Genomic DNA, 20,472 nt, shown 5'->3' with positions numbered 1-20,472 from the left:
CTCTCTCTCTCTCTCTCTCTCTCTCTCTCTCTCTCTCTCTCTCTCTCGTGTGTGTGTCACTATGGTAGAGGCAGTTCACTTCATGGCAGGTAGGAAGTGAGGGAATGACTGGGGACTAGGAATGACCACTGACGGCACACACTGACCTACTTTCTTCAACAAGGCTCTGACTCCTCAAGCTTCCCAAACCTCCTAAAATACCACCACCAGCTGGAGACTACATACTCAGGACATGAGCCTGTGGGGACAGATTCTATTCAGGCTCGGACATTGGATTATTAACATGGACCCATAGTGGGTGCCTATGAAGAAGTTAGATCCAAGTCAAACCTGGACTCTGAATCCTCATGTATTCTAACCTTCCAGGTCAACAGCTTCCTAGACCATGTGGATAAAGATATCTGTGAACTACTAGCCTCCAGTTGGAAATAAGAAAAGCTGCAGAGTCCAAGTGAGTTCATTTCCATGGAGACACTTGGAAATCAGAATGGTGCTTTCCCTTCCTCAGGATCTCTTACCTCCATACTGACAAAGAAAAGCTGTGCCTAACCTCCTTTTAAGTATTCTTGGTGCATGGCTATTTCTTCTCTATCTACAGTATGCAGAACCTCTTCCGGTTTACCAATAGATTTTTTTTCCTGACCCTGCTGCTCATCTAATGAGCAAGCTCAAGCTTCATGTCTTTCCTGTGTTCCTTCAGAGTGGTATGTGCCAGCGGCCATGTTCACCCTTCCTTCATATTTCCGACTAGTCCTCCCCTACTTCTTAGATCCTATTTTTTTATCTTTGAGGATTTTAAATCCATACAATGAAATATGATCATACCTCCCCCCTCATTCTCCCCAAACATGACCCTTTTCAACTTCATGTCTTCTGTATCTCTTACTAAATCGTGTGTGTGTTATGCGTGTATATGGGAGTGTGTATGTGTGAAAGTGTGTGTGGATATATGTGTATGTGTTGGTGTGTGTATTCATAGGTGTGTGTGTATGTGTGTGTGAAAGTATGCACGTGAGCACATGCATCTGTGTGTATACACATGTGGAGGCCAGAAGTCAACCTCAGGCATCATTCATAGGTGTCATCTGTCTTGTTTTGTGAGACGGAGTCTGGGACTCGGAGATGAAGCTAAGTTGGCTACCCAGTGAGCTCCAGGGATTCCCGTCTCCACTTCCACAGCACTGAAAGGGCAAGCACATGGCCCTGTGCCCAGTTTTTGTGCTGGAGACTGAAGGCAAATTCTCATGCTTGAAAAGCGAGCATTCCACTGACTCAGCTACCTGCCTCGGCCCTGTTTCTGGTACTGTATGGAGACTCTCCTCACAAGGATCCAATGCAATCCAGTTAGTAGACAGAAAGGGGAATCCAGGTCAGGAGAAGCCCATAAAACTTTAGATGCTATGTGTAATATTCTGTGATCTTATTTCCTTAGACTTTTTTTGTCCATTGCTGAAAGGTTCTCCCCCAAATTCAGGTTCCAAGACTCTGTGCTATGGGAATCTCAAAGCAATCATTCTCCACTGGAATTCAGTTCTAGCTTCTTCCCATGCAGAAATAGTTTTACTACTCAAGGTCATTTTTTAAAATCATAATCAATGTTACCTAGGAACAATCAACTTGATTATTAACAGTTTACCAGGGGGATGGGGTTGTATTTTAAACAAAGGTCATGTTCCCATGCAGCATAAAAATGTTCTATAGTCCTAAAACACTTCTCAAATTTGATATAAAATACCCACATAGTGATAGAACTTTGGTGACTGCAAGGGCTTGTGAAGACACTAATGATAATTTCTTTATAGCATACGATAAAAGATGCCAGGCACATAGTCAATCTTGAGTTTGATAAAAGCTCCATGTAAAATGTAGTTCATAAGTATCCATGGCGATGTTCCTAGCCCTTTCTGAAGTAGCTCCCTGAGTCTCAAATCAAGAATTGGTGGAGGATGTGTTCGAGTCTTGGCAGCTCCCTCTGCTGAGAGAACTGTGGAAACAGGGGCAGCAAGCAGTGGTGGATACACTGTTGCCTGTTCCAGATGGCTAGGAATTCCCAGTATTTGGATGACTGGTTCTTTGGCAGTTAGCTATCAAAAGTATCATAGTTTTGTTTGTTTGTTTGCTTGTTTAACTCTAATGATGTCTCTTCCTGTGACAGATGCAGTGTTCAAATTTCCCGTGGTAGTATAATTGAGCTAAAATTTGGTCAAACACTCCCACGCTCAGTGTTTCAGAAACATAGGTGAGGCTGGCTCTCAAACACAGCTGTAATTAATTCAGATCCACATCTGGAATAAAAATAACCCCAGAAGTGTGTTAAATCACCCTTTCCTAGACCTAAAATTAAAAAAACCTTCTAGCCAGCATCTGTTAATATATTTTTCTGGCAATTCTTGGAATGTGTTTTGGTTTATTCAGTCAGTAAATGTCAGTTACATCCACAGCTATGTAACCAAGTACCATTCTGTACCATCCCTAACTAAATAAGCCAAGTTTCATCATTTGTAAATATTTTTCTGATTACTGACAAAATTCTTCTTTTGCGTCCAACACGTTAAGAGTGAGGCTAGATTTGTCTTAAAATAACTTGTTTTCTCCATCTGTGATGAGTGAGCCTACCAATAATCAGCCCAACTTGAGACACATCCCATGGGTAAGCACCAATCCCTGACACTACTGATGATACTCTCTTATTCTTGCAGACTTGAGTCTAGCATGGCTGTCCTTTGAGAGGCTCCACCCACCAGCAGACTCAGAGAGATGCAGACACCAACAGCCAAACAGTGGGTGGGGCTTGGGATCTGTCCTGGAAGAAAAGGATTGTGACCCCTAAAGGGATAGGAACTCCACAGGAAGACCAACAGAGTCAACTGAGAGCCTTAGGGCTCTCAGAGACTGAACCACCCACCAAAGAGTGTACACAGGCTGGTCTTAGGCCTCATCACACATATGTATGTAGCAAATGTGCAGCTCGGTCTTCATGTGGATCCCGAACAATTGGAGCAGGGGCTATCTCAAAAGCTGTTGCCTGTATGTGGGATATGTTCTTCTAGCTGGGCTGCCTTGTCTGGCTTCAGTGGGAGAGGAAACACCTCATCTCACAGAGACTTGATGTGCCAGGGTGGGTGATACCCAGAGGAGCCTCCACTCGCTCAGTGGAAAAGGAGTAGTTGGGGAAAGACTGCGGGAGGGAATGACTGGGAGAGGGGCAGTGCACAGGATGTAAAGTGAATAAGTAAAATAGTAATAGTAATAATAATAGTAATAGTAATAATAATAATATTTTTTAAAAAGAGTGAAGCTGGTGAAATGAGCTGCTTTTATTCCTTTGCAAAGAGCTAAGGCTAAAAACTAAACAGCCCACTTGTGTCTGCACAGAGGCTGAGCATAAATGATGATTGAAGGCTTAGCCACAGAAAAGACATTTATGGTACTCACTTGTGAAACACCAAGGGAAAGGGGGCAGAAAGAATGTAAGATGGAGGACGGCAAGAAGGACTGAAGAACAGCTGTCTTCTACGCCTAACATAACCATGGCAACCAAGGTCTATCTAGCAGTCTCACAGCTATGCCTGCTGGCACTGGATCCACAGAAGTTGGGTCCTCCTAACAGTCAGCCATGGAGGGGGAGGAACCCTTTCCACATGCTGCTGGATGTATTAGCAAGCATCAGATTTCAGAAAGGGGCAGGCTGTTATACCCAGCTGTGTACCTGCTAGTGAGGTCATCAGGCTCCAAATGCAGTCACACAGACAGTCCTGGTTAGACACTGTGGACACTAAAGCAAATCAAAACTAGTACACAGGGGAAAGAGGTGAGGCTGGGGTAAAGCTGAGGCCACCATATTTAGGCATCTCTCCTTGAAGGATATTCCTGAAAATATTGTGAGTGTTTAACACATATTACTTAATTGGTCCTTTAAAATAACTGATAAACTTTCCCTCAGAGGGGCTATGGAAGTGAAACCACTACACATGTATATTTGCTATGCTTAGCAATTTCATCTTTGTGTTGGTTGGTTAGTTGGTTGGTTACTTGATTGGTTGGTTGGGTTGGGTTGGGTTTCAGAGACAGGATCACTTTTATTATGTAGCTCTGGCTGTCCGGAATTCACTATGTAAACCAGGCTGGCCTCAAATCCACAGAGATCCACCTACCTGCCTCTGCTTCCTGAGTGCTGGAACTAAAGGTGTGCACCACCATGGTGGATTACAATGCTTAACAATTATTCGAAGGTGTTACAACTACTGGATTATATTATTTTTAAAAAGGACTTTGCTATAATGTGCCCTCATTTTGTTAACCAGTATTCACTATTTTATACTATTTAGAGCATTTATTTAAAAAATAGAAACAACAACAATAACAAAAAAAAACCCTAATGGTTGTGGCCAGGAACAACTTTAATCTCAGCACTTGGGGGGTGGGGCAGAGGCAGGCAGATCTCTGAGTTTGAGGCCAGCCTGGTCTATTACAGAATGAGTTTTAGGACACCAGAAAAATTCTGTCTCAAAAAACCAAAAAAGCCTCCCAAAACAAACAAACAAACAAACAAACAAACAAAACAATTTATTTATTTGGGGGATTCATGTGCCACATTGTGCGTGTGCGTGTGCGTGTGCGTGTTGCGTGTTGCGTGTGCGTGTGCGTGTTGTGTGTGCGTGTGCGTGTTGCGTGTGCGTGTGCGTGTTGCGTGTGCGTGTGCGTGTTGTGTGTGCGTGTGCGTGTTGTGTGTGCGTGTGCGTGTTGTGTGTGCGTGTGTGTGTGTGTGTGTGTGTGTGAGTTCTCTCCTTCTGTCATGTGGGCTCCAGGGACTGAGCTCAGGCTCAGGCTTGGTGACAGCTCCTCTCCTGCTGAGCCGCTCAGCAGCCTTGGTACTTACTACCTTTTGACTTCTGTTTTAGCTGGTCTGACTATACAGCATCCACGTGATTGCCTTCAACCACAGTGCTTGCAATGTCCAAGCTTGGGGAAGGGGCAGGAATTTAACTCTAAATATCACTTGTATCAGTCCAAAAATATGTAAAATAATCAACTCAGTTCCCCTGGTATAGGTACCCAGTAGTCTAAAATACAGCAGATCTCCAGAGTTGGGCAAAACCTGGTTTTTGGTTTCCCCTGAGAAGCAACTTTGCATTTGGTTAACTTGATTGTCTGCCTTACGGGGGAATACAGACCTGCTGTACCACTCTGTACTATCTGGGTTGTAGGGCTTTCTTTATCAGAAGTCAAAATTATGGAAATACTTCCATATGTAAATCAAAAAAATATGTTTATAAAATCAGCAAATAAAGCGTTTTCATGAATCTTTCTTTAAAATCTTTAACTTCCTCTTCAAAACCAATATTTTTCAAAATGAATAAAGTAGTGATGAGAATGGAAATACTTCTGCAGTATTAAATATTAAAAGTAGCCTATATGTCACAGGGCTTTAAATTTTACTATATTTAATCCTAACATCTTTTTTTAAAAATTAGATTTTTTTTACCTTAAAAAAAAAACCCTCTCTTGACTCTACTCTAATTCTCCTCAATCTGCCAACCTATTTCTTTTTTACAATAAAGTGAATATTAAAAGGCATGTGCTAAGAATAAGATGGGTACTGTAGGAGGAGCTAAGGTGGGAGGAGTAAGGGGAGGAAGAGGAGGAGTTGGGAGAGGAAGAGACAAAAGGAAGAGGAGGAGCTAGAGAGGGCAGAGATGTAGGAGGATGGAGAACCACACAGGTGTGGAGAGCAGTCGTGGGGAACAACCTATAAAATTATAATTAGGTTAGCTAATTGGGATACAACTCTCTTTGTATGGGCATCTTGTTATTAATCACTGTCAAACATATAAAGCCTTTGATTAATCTATAAGAATTAGAGTCTCATTCTCTTACTGGGCCCGCATGGATGGCGGGATGGTCTGGGCAATGCCCTGCCTTGCGGAGACAGCATGGAAGATTGGCAGAGCCATCTCTCACGCTGGCATCTAGTGGACGGCAGTGCTGGTGTTTCTGGAGGGCCGGTTCTAGCTGCAGTGCACACGTGGCCTCAGGCCGAGAAACGTGGCAGCTGGGCTAGGCAGAGCCGCTGCAGCTTAGATAGTCGGATGAACCAGAGGCCAATTTTAAATAATTACCACAACAGGGTACCACTCCTTTTTTTCACTCCACGTAGCATCCCAAAACTCATATACCTAAACCCAAATGCTTGTTTTTCTCTGCCTAGTCTGGTACATGTGGTCTTCTGTATCTCAGATAACTGCAACTCTACTCTTCTTGCTCAGACAAGACACTGTTGATGTCATCCTGGGCTGGTGGTATTCCCTACTTGGGGTCTTCAAGAAGCTTCTCATTGACTTTCTCTTCAGACTTCCAGAATAAAGGCATTAATTGCTCCCCAACAGTCTCTACTCTTTTCGGGAGGCACAAGGATCATTTCTGAAATGCAAGTCAGATCGTGACTCTTCCCTACTTAGAGTTGGCCACTTCTTTCCATGTTCTCAGAGTAGAATCTCAAGTCCTTTCAGTGACCAGCAAGGCCAAATGATCCATCTCTGGTCTCCTCCAGGCTCCAGCTGGCTGCCAGACTCCTCTTTGCCCCTTCAGCATTGCAGGTATCTTTCCACCTCAGGGAATCAGGACTCCATCTCTTGCTGTCTGGAATGTTCTTTGCACCACCACGTAATTCCTTCCCTTTCCTTCAACTTCTTGTTCACCCACACTGGCCATCCTGGTCAGCTCACCACCTCTCTCCAGGCATTCCCAGTCTCTTTAACCATCCGTCTCACTTGCAGCCTCTGGGTGACTAGCTCATGCATTGTGCTTGTCCTCTTTCTTCCTACAAACTGCCTCTCTTAGTAATGCTTTTGGGATTCACCTCAAGTCTGTTATTTTACATTAAAATAGTTTTTCTTTTCCCCGGAACAGCTGTCACCAGTGTAATTTGGCTCCATTTAAAGTATGGTATTGAATAAGGAAAATAAGAGAGCCGATGGTTTGGATGGTAGCTTGAGGAACTGGGGGCCACAGACAAGCTATTGTCAGCATCAAGGGAAGACTTGACTATACCCATCAATCTGACTGAGTATCGGAGAAAGGCAGCAGCATCTTGTGAAGCAGGTGGAGCAGCTCTGTGATGCTGACCTTTAATGCAGTGTGAAGACTCACCACTGCATGAGCTTTCGAATTATAGCAACAGCATGTGTGCTCAGTGTCAATGGAGAAAATGTGACTATGTCCCTTAAGTAATGCCCCTTATCCCACGAAGCCCTTATCTTTACTCTATAAAGAAAAGACGACATGAGGTTGGAGAGATGGCTTATGGGTAAGAAGACTTGCAGAGGACCTCTGTTTGGTTCCCAAGACCCTCACAGCATCTCACAAATGTCTGTTTACTCCAGTCCCAGGGTATCTGATGCCCTTTTCTGGTCTCCAAGGGCACTGCAGTCATGTGGTACAAGTATGCATATGTGTATTTATATGTAAAGACAGATACTCAAATACACATAAAGCAAAACAAAAAATATTTAAGCAAATCCAAAGTAATATGTAAAGCAAGTAGTTACGCATCACCTACTGTTCGTACCTTGATATTTTCTTTTCTTCATAATAAAAAAATACCAAAAACTGTTTGTCATATTGATCAAAGTACATGCCATAACACTATGCTAAGTAATGCTACATAAATATATGAGAACACAGTCTGCTGCCCTGTAAAATTGTTAATTTTTATCCCTAGAAAAATGAAATATAAATGGGAGTTATAAATAAAATTACCATATGAGGATTCACTTATAATTGGGAGGTAATCAAAATTACTTTTGATCATATTTATCACTAGTACCAAGTCAATGATGGATAACGCTTACAATCTTAGCTGAGATTTGTTACACTAAATGAATTGCTTCATAAAAGAGAACTCACTTTAGATTATATGTATCATATTCAATGGAAGACTTTGGTACGGCAGAGATCATGTAAAGGAATCCGAGGTGCTCGTTCTCATGTACTATTTTGATGATTTGCAAGGGATCTCTAATGTTGGCTTTAATGACTTCTTCTCGGTCTTGGAAGGTGTACTTAGGATACGTTGAAGACCTCATTCCAAAGAGCCCTCTTCTTCCAATACTTGTGCGCGGCAGTTTAGCAGGAGAAGGGAGAAACACATCGGCAGAGGGTCTATGGACCTAAATGAGGACAAACATATTAAACAGAGTTTCTGTGAAAAGGACAAAGGAAAAGCGCAGAGACCCAAAATCTCCTCAAAGGGGGAAGTTCTGAAGCTGAAAGCTTTCACTGTCATTCAAGACTGGTCCCTCAGTCCAACCATTCCTTAACCCCACAGCAGTCCTGCTGCCCCCTCCCCTTTAACACCAGGCTCACTACACTCACATGCACTCTGGAGTAGCGAGCTCACCTTGCTCAGCTGTGCCCTAGCTGTCTCCTCTCAGTCTTAGCACTTATTTGGATGACTTTGATGCTTTTTGGTGAATGTGGTCTTAAATGGCTGCCATCATACCTTGTAATAAACTTCTGGGTGACTACAGTAAATACCAGAAATCATTGCTGTCACAGAAGCATTATTTTATTAACGGATCAGCGGTTCTCAAATGTAGCTGTGGATTGGGGGTAGGTGGGTAGGGAGCTTCTTTAAATGAGATTCTGATTCAGTGTTGCTGAGATGGGCCCTAAGATTCTGCATCTCTAATCTGCTCACAGTAGAAATGGAGCCTACTTGTAGCTGGACCACACTTCCGAGTGGGAAGGCTAAGTACCATCCACAATTGCTCACACCCCCAACACTTTGAGCAGCTCTCTGGGCAATCCATATTCTTTAAAAAAAAAATCATTCTCTTCCTCCAGGGAATCTCTCTTCCGAATTTCTCTTTAATCCTTTTTTAGCAAATCCCTTTAGTTACAACCAGGAATTGTACATCACTCAAAAGCTACTGTTCCTGTTCAACCGTCCCTTCCACAGAAGATGCCCACACAATTTTTCTTTTCTTCTGAACTCTCCAAGACTATGAGGCCCATTTTATGCCAAGTGGTTTATGAGACACCAAACCTTTTCCTGGCTCTACTTACATTGTCCCTTGAGAAGGAGGAACAGCTTCCCTCATCTGTTTCTTTCTTAGCTGTCTACAATCACTTAAAGCAGTGGTTCTCAACCTGTGGGTAGCAACCCCTTTGTGAATGGCGCAACCCTTTCACAAAGGTTGCCTAAGGCCATTAGAAAACACAGATAAATATGTTATGATTCATAGCAGCAGAAATGTTACAGTTACGAAGTAGCAACAAAATAATTTTATGGCTGGGGGTCACCAAAACATGAAGAACTGTATTAACGGGTCTTAGCATTAGAAAGGTTGAGAACCACTGACTTAAAGTCATGCTCTGACAAGCCTTTCTTAAGTTCATTCCTAAGAGAAGTATAACTCAGTTGACGGCTTTATAATTGCCATTGACAACATGGTGTCTTTTGTGCTGCCTTGGTCTCTGGGTTTTTTGTTTTGTTCTGTTTTTGTTTTTTTGTTTTCTTTGAGACAGGGTCTCACTACATAGCTCTGGCTCTTCTGGAACTTACTATGCTGTCCAAGCTGGCTTCAAACCCACAGAGATCTGTCTGTCTCTGCCTCCTAAGTAATGGAATTAAAGATGTCCACCACCATGCCTGGCTTGGTCTCTATTTTATTGCCCCTCTTCAGAATTTTCCAAGTTCCCCATTTCTAGAGAAAAAAATCACAATTTTCAAACAATTATTTATAACACATATATATGTATATATGTGTATATAACATATATATGTGTACATATATATGTGTATATGTCTTTATGTATAACATCATTGACATGCAAGCGAGAAAACATCAGAAGACAATAAAGATGCTAGATGTTTCCCCCCATGACTTTCCTTTCCTGTTCTCATTTTCCTTAGAAATATTCTATTTTGCAAATACAAGCAACTTTATCCATATTCTTTGGAATTAAAAGCATGTGAACAACATCACACACATGACAGTTTAAAGATTGCTTAAGTGTTTTACATATCATACCTGCTTCCTTTTCATAGCTTCTTGAGCTTCGAGACTGGTAATTGAAGCTCTGTCAGCCATGCTTGGTGATGGCTTAAGAATTCCAGAACTCATGAGCTGCTGTCGATTCTGCTCATATATGTACTCGGGCTGCTTGTGATCTTGGTAGGTTTTTAGCACTGGCTTTGGGAAGTAAGAGATGAGATTTTCTTGTTAATGTCATTGCAGACTTTATTCTTTACTACTGAGAGGACTGAGTTAGCCAGAGCTAGGCTGACTCTGTGACACTGGAAGTTTGGGAGACTAGGCCTAAGTTTCTTTTCCCCAGAAATAAGAACCTGGAACCAGGATCCTGTGGCACAGCCACAGCCTTGGGCAGCCAATCAGAGGACACCTTGTTATCTAGCCTGAAGTAAGAATAAGTAGCTAGAATGAGTAAGCAACCCCCTGGGAAGTCTCCAGAGCCTAACCAATTTGTAGAATCAGTCAGACCCCTAGAGATATGGCTAATCAATCAAGGTAAAGGGGCACATACCCCTCCCTGGAATTCCCCTAACTGACAATAGAAGCTGAGCCTGCGAGTCCTCCAGGGGTCTCCATTTCCAAATGGAGGAATGCATGCAGGAAATTCAGATGAATAGATGCCCTGTGCTTGAGACTGGGATATCATTGAACTCTTGCCCTCTTGGAAATTGATCTTCTCTGTTCTAAGTTTCTATCCAAGCCACAGACCTCTTGCTTCCTGTCACTGATCTGATGCTCAAATTAGACTTTTTGGTGTCAGCACTTCTAGAACTAAGATTAAGAAAAGCTCTCTTACTCCTAATTAACTGTGACACATTTACTGACTACCATTAGACTATTGGATGAAACAAGCAACGCACAAGTTTGTGTGCTGACAGAAAACAGAACCAAGGCTCTGGGATACAAAAGAACCTTTAAAATGGGGCATCTGAAAGTTTCCAGCAGATACTCAGTGGAAAGGAGGCCAGTCTCTATTCTAAATAATTTTGGCCAACTTAACACAAACCTGAGTCACGTGGGAAGTGGGAATCTCAATTAGAGAATTCCTCTGTCAGACTGGCTTGTGGGCATGACTGTGGGGCATTTCCTTGACTAATGATTTATGTTGGAGGGCCCAGACCACAGCAGAGTGAGTGGTCCTAGGAAATCTAAGAAAGTGGGTTGAGCAAGCCATGGAGAGCAAGCACTCCTCTGCGGTCTTCAGTTCCCACCTCGGGCTCATGTCATGGCTTCACTGGATGATGAACTTTAATTTGTAAGTGGAAATGAAACTCTTTGTTCCCCTGGTTGCTTTTGGACATAGTGTTTGTCACAGCAACCAGAAGCAAAAGATAGTTTCTCAAAGATTTCTATTTGGGGCGAGAGTTATGAAATTGTTGTACTGTTGTATCTTCTTCTAACACATGGGGAGAGGTGAGAAGATGCTGTATAGCTGGTAGGAGCTTCCTTCGTGATTTTTCTCTATTGTACAGATTTTTCTGAATACAATTCCCAAAGCCGTACATAATCTGTCTTAGTCACTATTCTATTGACGTGAAGAGACACCATGACCATAAAATGAAAAGCATTTTATAAAAGAAAGCATTTAATTGGGAGCTTGCTGACAGTTTCAGAGGCTTAGTCTATTACCATCTGGCAGGGAGCATGGTGGCAGGAGTAGTGGGCATGGTGCTGGAGAGTAGTTTAGAGCTACATTCGGCTCTGCAGGCAGATCGAGAGAAAGAAAGCCTGAGCCTAGTATGGGCTCTTGAAACCTCAAAGCCCACCCCCAGTCACTCACTTCACTCAACAAGGAGGCCTCTACACCCACAATGCCTCATCTCCTATTCCTTCTAATCCTTTTAAATAGTGTCACTCCCTGGTGACTAAGTATTCAAATACAGAAGCCAATGAGGGTCATTCTTATTCAAACCGCTACACAACCTCATCAAAAATAAATTTACCATAAGACATGAGATTTACCATGAAAACCAAGTATGAACCCTTCAAATTTCAATCGATAGGTTTCAGAGGCAGACTGAAGATTTCATAGTAGAGTGGCTCCACTAAGCTTTCAAAGATCTATTCAAGGGCAAACTCCCAAGTGTTCCCCACTTGGGAAACTTGACTCCCAGAATTTCGATTGAATGAGGCAGATACAATGGGGACAAAGAGAAGATCCAGATAAACGCAGGAAAAGGGAGCAGGATACAGTAAGCACAGTTTTTGTCCTTTGGGTTTTTAACTTGTGTGTTCAAGTACGTGTGTTCTTATGTGTATGGGGGGCAGAGGGCAAGTTTGGCCGTCATTCCTTAGGTACTATACACCTCATTTTTTGAGACAGTCCTCTCATTGTTTTAGGACTCAACAAGTAGAATAGTCCAGTAGCTCGCCAGCCCCGGGGAATTTGCCTGTCACCCTCCTCAAATTGGGATGGTAAGCACATGCCACCCTACCCAGCTCCACATCTGGGCTTGTTTTGTAACGAGAATTCTGGAGGATTGAACTCAGGTCCTTGTGCTTGCCAAGTGTTCTAGTTTGCTTACTAATGCTCTGATAAATACCATGATCAAATGCAATGCAACAAGGGGAAGACAGTGCACTTCCTCTTGCAGCTTACAGCCCGGCAAGGAAAGTCAAGGCAGGAACTCAAGGCTGGCACCTTGAGGCAGATAAATGTCGGGAGAAAGTACAGAAATCTAAGGAGCAGAAACCATGGAGAGATGCTGTCTACCAGCTGGCCTTCCAGTCTTACAGTCAGCTATCTTTGTATTTATATCTTCCAGGACTACTAATCCAGGGACGTCACTGCTTCAGTGTGCTGGACCCTCCCACACCAACCATTAATTAACCAAGATAATGCCCCACCAATTCCAGTACAGGCCGATCTGATGGAGGCATTTTCTCAGTTGAGGTTAACCCTAACTTGTTTCAATTCACACACACACACACACACACACACACACACACACACACACACACACAAGCCAGCATAGTCTCTATGTTCCTGCATATACTGTAAGTGTGGAAGTTGGAGGACAACTTTCAAGAGTCAGTTCTCTCCTCACCCTGGGGACAAAACTCAGGTCATCAGACTTGGCAGCAAGTTTACTTACTGATCCATCTCACTAACTCTAATAATAAATTCCTTAAGACCTTTAAATCAGGAATGGAGAGATGGTTCAGCAGTTAAGACCACTTGTTCTAGCAGAGGACCTACATTTGGTTCCCAGCATCCACGTGGTGGCTCACAACCTTCCTCAACTCCAGTTCCAGGAGACCCAATGTTCTATTCTGTCCTGCTTGGGCACCAGGCACACACATAGTACACAGACATATATTTATGTAAAACATTCATATATATTAAGTAAATATATATTTCAGTGCTATAAATCCACACGGACATCTTAAAGAAGATTCGGGTATTCTCTAAAAATAGTGTTAGCAAATAAGGATATGGGACAATTTTAATATTAAAAAGCAGTCTCTTGTTGATTTTAAATGCCATGAATTTTTTAAAGTCATGGAGCATGGAGATGGCTCAGCAAGTAGAGACACTTGCTTCCAAACCTGATATTCTGAGTTCAATTCCTGGGGCCTACCTGTTGGAGAGAACTGATACCCACAAACTGTCTTCTGACCTGCATGTGCCTCTCCCATGTGGCACATGCCCCCCAAAAATGTAACTTAAAAAGCTTAAGATATTCTAAGACGATTTTATAGCCTGCAGGGAACTGTTCTTGTCTGCAAGCCAAGGTATCTGAGAGTGAAGTGTTATGATGCTCACAACCCACTTTAAACGATAAAGTAACAAGCACACATGGGTGTGCAGCACACATGGGTGTGCAGACAGGCATAAAGTAGATGGGAGAACATGTGAGCAATTCTTGAATCTGGGTGGGAGATGTGTAAGTGTGTGTGTACTGTCCCTTCAGCACTTCCATATATTTGAAACTTTGGATAAGAGAGAGTTGGAAGAAATGGGGATTTTAGAGCTAATAGTAAAAATTACAAAAACAGAACAGATTCATATTGGTTACAGTATTGGTTACAATTTCTAGGCAAGGAGAGCGAGACTGCAGTGGGGTTTGTAACACTGGGACACTGGAAGTCTGTGGCTCCTAGGAGATGGAGCTTGTATGTGGATTTCAGTGGATAAGAATGTTGACAGGCAAAGCTTAAGACCTACACTCAATCCTCAGAACCCGTATGTTAGAAGGTTTGTTATTCCCACTCACACACTAAATATATGTAAAAATATTTTTTAAAAATTAGGCAAAATTCAACACTGTTAATGCTGCTTGTTATATATTTCTCTTTGAGGTGTTTATCTATAACTTTTCATAATAAAATAGAGACAAAATAAATTTAGTATATTGTAAACTACTTCTCAAAATCAATAGCAAATACCAACTACCCTAGGTACAAAAATCCTAAAGCCATTATTAAAATAAAAAGCAAGATCATTAATATCACTATCACCTTTAGTATTTGTTTTTGTTGCTGTTCTGTTGCTGTAAAGAGACACCATGACCAAGGCAACTTATAGAAGAAAGCATTTAGCTGGGGGCTTGCTTATGGTTTCAGAGGGTGAGTCCATGACCATCATGGTGGGGAGCAAGGCAGGAAGTCGGTAAGCATGGCGCCAGAGAAGTAGCTGAGAGTTGTCATCTGACTCATGAGCAACGAGGGAGAGAGACTTTTGAAACTTCTAAGACTCTCAAATTGTTCCTCAAGCTGAAACCAGACATTCAAATGTATCTGGGGATCATTCTCACTCAGACTACTGTAGTATCCAATTCTTAGTTTTTGTCAGAGCGCCGAGAACAATTGCCTTAAAGTTTGCATTTGCAATGTTCCTTAAATGCTTATCTGCTGAAGGCTTGGTTCTCAGCCAGTGATACCACTAAGAAATGGTAGAAACTAGAAGCTGGGGCCCACTTGAGTGAAGCAGGATGTCTGGAACACACATTAAAGGGTGTGTATGGTGCTCAGCTCCTTCCATTTTCTTCCTTTCTGCTTCCTGGATGCCACAGCCTCCTCCATCACACACTCCACCAGCACCTTACTCTGCCTTGTTGCAGGTCCAGAGCAGTAGAGCTGGTTGCCCATGGACTGAAGCCTACGAAGCGTGAGCCACAGCACATCTCTTCTCTTTACGCTGATTTCCTGGGGTATTTTGTCACAGTGACAGAAACTTATGGAATGAGATTCAGAAAAAAGCTTTGTACCATAGATAAATGTTTTAAGTGTTATGGGCCACAGAGTTTCTATTATAACCACATACTTCTGTCGTGGCAGCAGAAAAGAAGTCTTGGGTATTACTCGGTGTATTATGCAAATAAATGGCGGCAATGAATGCAAAGGGTTAGGGAGTTCAACTCGACCTGTTGTAGTTTGAAAGCTAAATAAACTGGTTGGCTCAGTTATAAAGGCAGGAATATTAGAATTAGTTATATCTGTTATTTACATATATATATATTTATATATGTGTCTTGAAAACAAAAGCTGAACATTAAATATGAGAATTTAAAAGGACAATACTGACAATAAACAGAATTCCTTACTTTTATTCTTCCATATGTGTCTGAGTATGTGTGCACTACATGGTATGGTATGTGTATGGGTGCCCATAGCATCCAGAAGTGGGTGTTGTATCCCTAGAGCTGTAATTATGGGTGGTTGTGATAGGAATTGAACTCGGGAACTTCAGAAGAGCAACAAATGCTTTTATCAGCTGCATCAGCTCTCCAGACCCCCGACAGGGCCTTCTTTCAAAATAAGGAACAAAATTAAAATAGTCAACAATCGGTTTTACAAGAAAAAGATAGGACCTTATTATGGAGAAACTACTCAAGCATTAAAAACTGAATCAAGAATTAAAAGAGCCAAATGTGAATTATGGGAAATATAACATGAAAACCTTCATAGATGCAGAAAATAATTTAATAAAATGTGACACTTATTTTAATCCAAGTGTTAATCAAATGTAATGTGACTTACATCAATAATATGAATCACTGTAAATCTGTGTGTCTAGCAAAAGTAAAGGCCCAAGTCCACAAATGTGTGGGTGTGCACACCCTCACCTCCATTATGAGCAGAAAGAATAGTTCTATCTTTCTGGAGGGCAACTCAAAGCACTTTTCAAAGTTACGCTGGAGGCAGAGACAGGCAGATTGATGTACGTTCAAGGCCAGCTTTGTCTACATAGCAATTTCCAGATCATCCAGGGCTACATAGCGAGAACCTATCTGAAAAACTCTGGTGTTTGTGTTTGTATGTGTGTATGTTTGTGTGTATGTGTGTTTGTGTGTATGTGTGCTTCTGTGTGAGTTTATATGTATGTGTTTGTGTGTGTGTGTATGTGTTTGTGTGTGTATGTGTGTGTTCGTGTGTATTGTATGTTTGTGTATATATGTGTATATGTGTGATCTATTTGCTTGGGGGTTCCTTTTTGAACTTACCAGAGGCTCCAGTTTCACAGGCTGCTGTCTCTTCCTGGTCCTCTCTTGAGCTTTCGTGCTGTGCCTAAATACCAGGGTTTGAGGTTTGGGTTCGTTTTCTTTGAGCGTTACATAATTCAGAATTCCTTTTGCTTTGATTTTGTTTAGTCTGGTAAGCACAGGATTTTCTTCTTCCTGGTGTTCAGTACTTTTCAGGTCAATTTCATTCTCTGTGCCTTGGAAAGCCATCCTTAATCCTACACAAATGAAAAGAAAAAAAGATGTCAGGTTAGACAAAAGAACTGGGGAGAGGCATGGGAAGCAGAGAGAGCATTAAGGACTGGGGAGAACTGAATTCACATGCTCACCTCAAAGAAAACTAGTCAAAGCTCTTCCCCAACAGAGTGCTTGAACCAGAGGGATAATGACTGAGACGTTTTACCAAACTCCAGATTTGGAAGAGATGGGCGTTTCTACATTTCTCACTACATTTTTCAGATCCGAGTACGCATAACATTTCCTGAGGAATTAGCTTTTTTAAATGCAGGTAAGGGGTGTGGGGAGATGGCTCCATCTGTAAACTGCTTGTTACACGAGGGTCTTAGTGGTTCTATTGCTGTGGGTAAAACACTGACCAAATGCAACTTGGGGAAAAAAGGGTTTGTTTCATCTTACAGCTCATCTTGAAGGGAAGTCAGAGCAGGGACCGAAGTCAGGAATTGAAGCAAAGGCCACTAGGGAACATTGCTTCCTGGCATGCTCCTCCGGGCTTGCTCAGCTTGCTTTCTTATACAACCCAGGATCACCTACTCAAGGGTGGTACAGCCTGCAGTAGACTGTACCTTCCCACATCAATCATCAACCACGAAAATGCTGGACAGACAAGTATTTAGGCCAATCTTACAAAGGTGTTTTCTCAGTTGGGAGTCCTTTCCAAATAACTCTAGCTTGTGTCAAGATAACAAAACAAACAAACAAACAAACAAACAACAAAAAACCCAAAGAGGACATCAAGCATAAGGACCTGAGTTTGGATCCCTAGCTCCCATATAAAAAGCAAGGCATGAAAGCAGTGCGTGTAACCAAAGCACTGGGAAGTAGAAGCAGAGAGGTGAATCCTAGGGCTTGCTAGCCAGCCATGGATTGGTGGCTTTTGTACACACACACACACACACACACACACACACACACACACACACCTTTCCCTACATTGGGTCCATGGTTTGGGATGGGAAGGCCTTCCTGGCCACATGGGGCTATGGCTGAGGCACCATCACTGCTGAGCTGCTTGAGGAGTGTTTCTGTGGAGGCATCTTATGGTGGTGGCTGTAGGCTGGGGCAAGAAGATGGGGCCTGGCAGCTGCTCAGGGACTACGAGCCAAGCTAGCCAAACTCCAGATTCAGTGAGAGACCTTGTTTCAAAAAACAATGGAGAAGCAATTAAAGAAGATAGTCCAATATCTCTAGCCTCCCTTATGCACATGCAAAGGTACACATACAGGTGTATACACACACACACACATAAAGTAAAAACAAAAACGTCTTGAATCAGGTATTAACATACCTATGTTTTAATCTAGCTCAGTGCCAATAGGAATCAAAAGCCTTTTATGCAATTTTAACTTCTCTAGTAAGCCTATTAGAAATGCGAGGTCTCATCACCCACAATTCCCTCTTCTTTCTCTCTCCTCCAGCCGAGCAAGGTGCCCAAAGAAAAGAAGGCCAAGGGGAAGAAGGTGGCCCTGGCCCCCACCGTCAAGAAACAGGAGCCCAAAAAGGTAGTCAATCCTTTGTTCAAGAAAAGGCCCACAAACTTAGGCATTGGGCAGGACATCCAGCCCAAAAGAGATCTAACATGCTTCATCAAATGGGCCTGCTACATCAGGCTGCAGCGGCAAAGAGCCATCCTCTATAAGAGGCTCAAATTACCTCCTGCCATTAACCAGTTCACCCAGGCCCTGGACAGGCAAACAGCTACTCAGCTGCTTAAGCTTGCCCACAAGCAAGCAAGAGACAAAGCAAGAGAAGAAGCAAAGGCTACTGGCCCGTGCTGAGAAGAAAGCTGCTGGCAAAGTGGACGTCCCAACTAAGAGACCTTCTGTCCTCCAAGCAGGAGTCAATACAGTCACCACCTTGGTGGAGAACAAGAAGGCTCATCTGGTGGTGATTGCCCATGATGTAGACCCCATTAAGCTGGTGGGTTTTCTGCCTGCCCTGTGTCAAAAGATGGGGGTCCTGGGTCCTAAGTATGTGGCTCGCATTGCCAAGCTGGAAAAGGCAAAGGCTAAGGAACTCACCACAAAACTGGGTTCTAAGTTTTCTGTATATAATTACATAGTAAAAAAGAAAGAAAGGAGGGAAGAAAGAGAGAAGGAAAGAAAGAAAAGAAATGAGAGGTCTTGATTTTAATGATGTGCTTTACCAACATCTAATCTATAATTTCAATACATAATGGTGTAGTGTGAAGCAGGGTTATATCTTATTTTTCCAGGTGAATTTATACCTGGTGTCTATTGAATAGGACAGGTCTAGATTTGAACAGTCAGTAAGAGGTCTTAGGCAAGCCTAGCATCTCTAGTCCTCGCATTCCTGTCTCCCAAGATGGTAGGCGATGCTGAGTGTCTGGCTCTGCCGAAGGCTCAGTTCCACCGGACTCACCAAGCGGTTCAACAGCAGAGTTCCTGAAGGGTCTCCAGAGGCCCAGCAATACCTTGTCTGGGAACCGAAAGCCTAGTCCCAGGAGAAAATGTTTCCCGTTGCTTAGCGACCACTGGGCCACCAAGGACGCTTACTGCGCTAAGGAGGAGCCAGTCGATCGCTAGCCAGTCTCGCGGAGCTGCCCTCGCTCTCCCTAACCTGGAGCGCGCCAAGTAATTTAGCCAATCGGTGTCCCCAAAGCGTTTGACATCATTAGTTGTCAGGGAGTAGGCGCCACCCAGAGGCTTCCTTGGACAGCTTGGACAGCAGGCTTAGGAGGTCCTGTTTTGTGTGTTCTTTCGTTTCTGGACGGTTCATGATCCGCAACCCAACCTTCTGCAGGAATCTGTTGTCTCTCAAGAAGCTCGAGTCTGACTCGACGCTCTCCCACATCTTAAAATACCGAGGTGAAAGATCCAAGAGCCTCAGGAGAAGGTTGGGCGGACTGTGAAAGACTTCGTGTACTTTGGGGAACAGCCTCACGGGATGGCAGAGGCTGTTTTTCAACCTACAAAGTGTTTTTCCCTATAAAATGCCTGATCACCGCTGGAACTACTTTCTTTTTTCTCCTGCCCCCCCCCTTTTTTTTTTACCGTGCTCATGCTTTGGATGCCCTCTTAACAGAAGCCGAGAAAACAGCATTTAGCATGCCCCTTTGACCCCATCTTTCTTCAAGTAGATGATGTACAGCTGGAGTATAGACTGCAGATCACTGAATCTACCCCACCTCTCCTCACACACCACTGACTATTGAGCTGACATTTTGTCTCTTGCCATATGAAGTTTTCAGGGAACATATTACAATGTTCACAAAACATTTTATTTTATGCGCTCATGTGTGCATGGTGTGTGTGTGTGTGTGTGTGTGTGTAAGTTCTACAGTGTGTATGTGGAGGCCAGATGGGAATTTACAAGAGTTTAGTTCCTTCCTTCCATTATGTGGATGCTGGGGATGAAAGTTGGGTCACCAAGTTTGGCAGCATGTGCCTTTAACTGCTGAGCCATCTCACTGGCCCATGGAGTATTTAAATTTAACATGACACATTTTATGAGTGCACACTAACTTAGCAGCAGAGGTTTTACTAAATGACGAAGGTCTGATGTTAGGAGAAAGATAAACAGGAAAGACCCCTTTGGGCGTGCTAAGGCTTCCAAGCAGCACAGTGCATAGCATTAGAAGGGCAGTCCTGGGCCCAGAGCTTATCCTTGGGAAACCAAAAAGCCTCAGGCTCTCAGTCTGTCTCTCCCCACTTTTTGGCATTCTGCACATATCCTTATATGGGGTGCTGTTCCTTCCCAGACCTTCAGTTCCC

At 43.0% G+C, this 20,472-nt stretch overlaps 2 protein-coding genes across 2 annotated transcripts in view; one reads left to right on the top strand and one right to left on the bottom strand.

Moving 5' to 3' along the window:
* The window catches only part of Dnah6 (dynein axonemal heavy chain 6), a 206,444-nt gene extending 189,733 nt beyond the window's left edge, over positions 1-16,711 (bottom strand). The window contains exons 1-3 of the mRNA XM_028762489.1: positions 16,484-16,711; positions 10,035-10,196; positions 7,906-8,168 (exon numbers count right to left, since the gene is read on the bottom strand). Of these exons, the coding sequence (XP_028618322.1) occupies positions 7,906-8,168; positions 10,035-10,196; positions 16,484-16,711 (653 nt within the window). The remainder of the gene's footprint in view (positions 1-7,905; positions 8,169-10,034; positions 10,197-16,483) is intronic.
* A 2,764-nt stretch (positions 16,712-19,475) lies between these two features.
* LOC114616997 (TBC1 domain family member 1-like) overlaps positions 19,476-20,472 on the top strand; it is an 8,056-nt gene continuing 7,059 nt past the window's right edge. The window contains exon 1 of the mRNA XM_028762509.1: positions 19,476-19,594. Coding sequence (XP_028618342.1) covers positions 19,476-19,594 — 119 coding nt within the window. The remainder of the gene's footprint in view (positions 19,595-20,472) is intronic.

This window comes from Grammomys surdaster, unplaced genomic scaffold (assembly GCF_004785775.1).
Source record: "Grammomys surdaster isolate TR1022 unplaced genomic scaffold, NIH_TR_1.0 133, whole genome shotgun sequence".
In the NCBI taxonomy this organism is placed as follows: domain Eukaryota; kingdom Metazoa; phylum Chordata; class Mammalia; order Rodentia; family Muridae; genus Grammomys; species Grammomys surdaster.
This window is presented reverse-complemented; position numbering and strand designations above follow the sequence as displayed.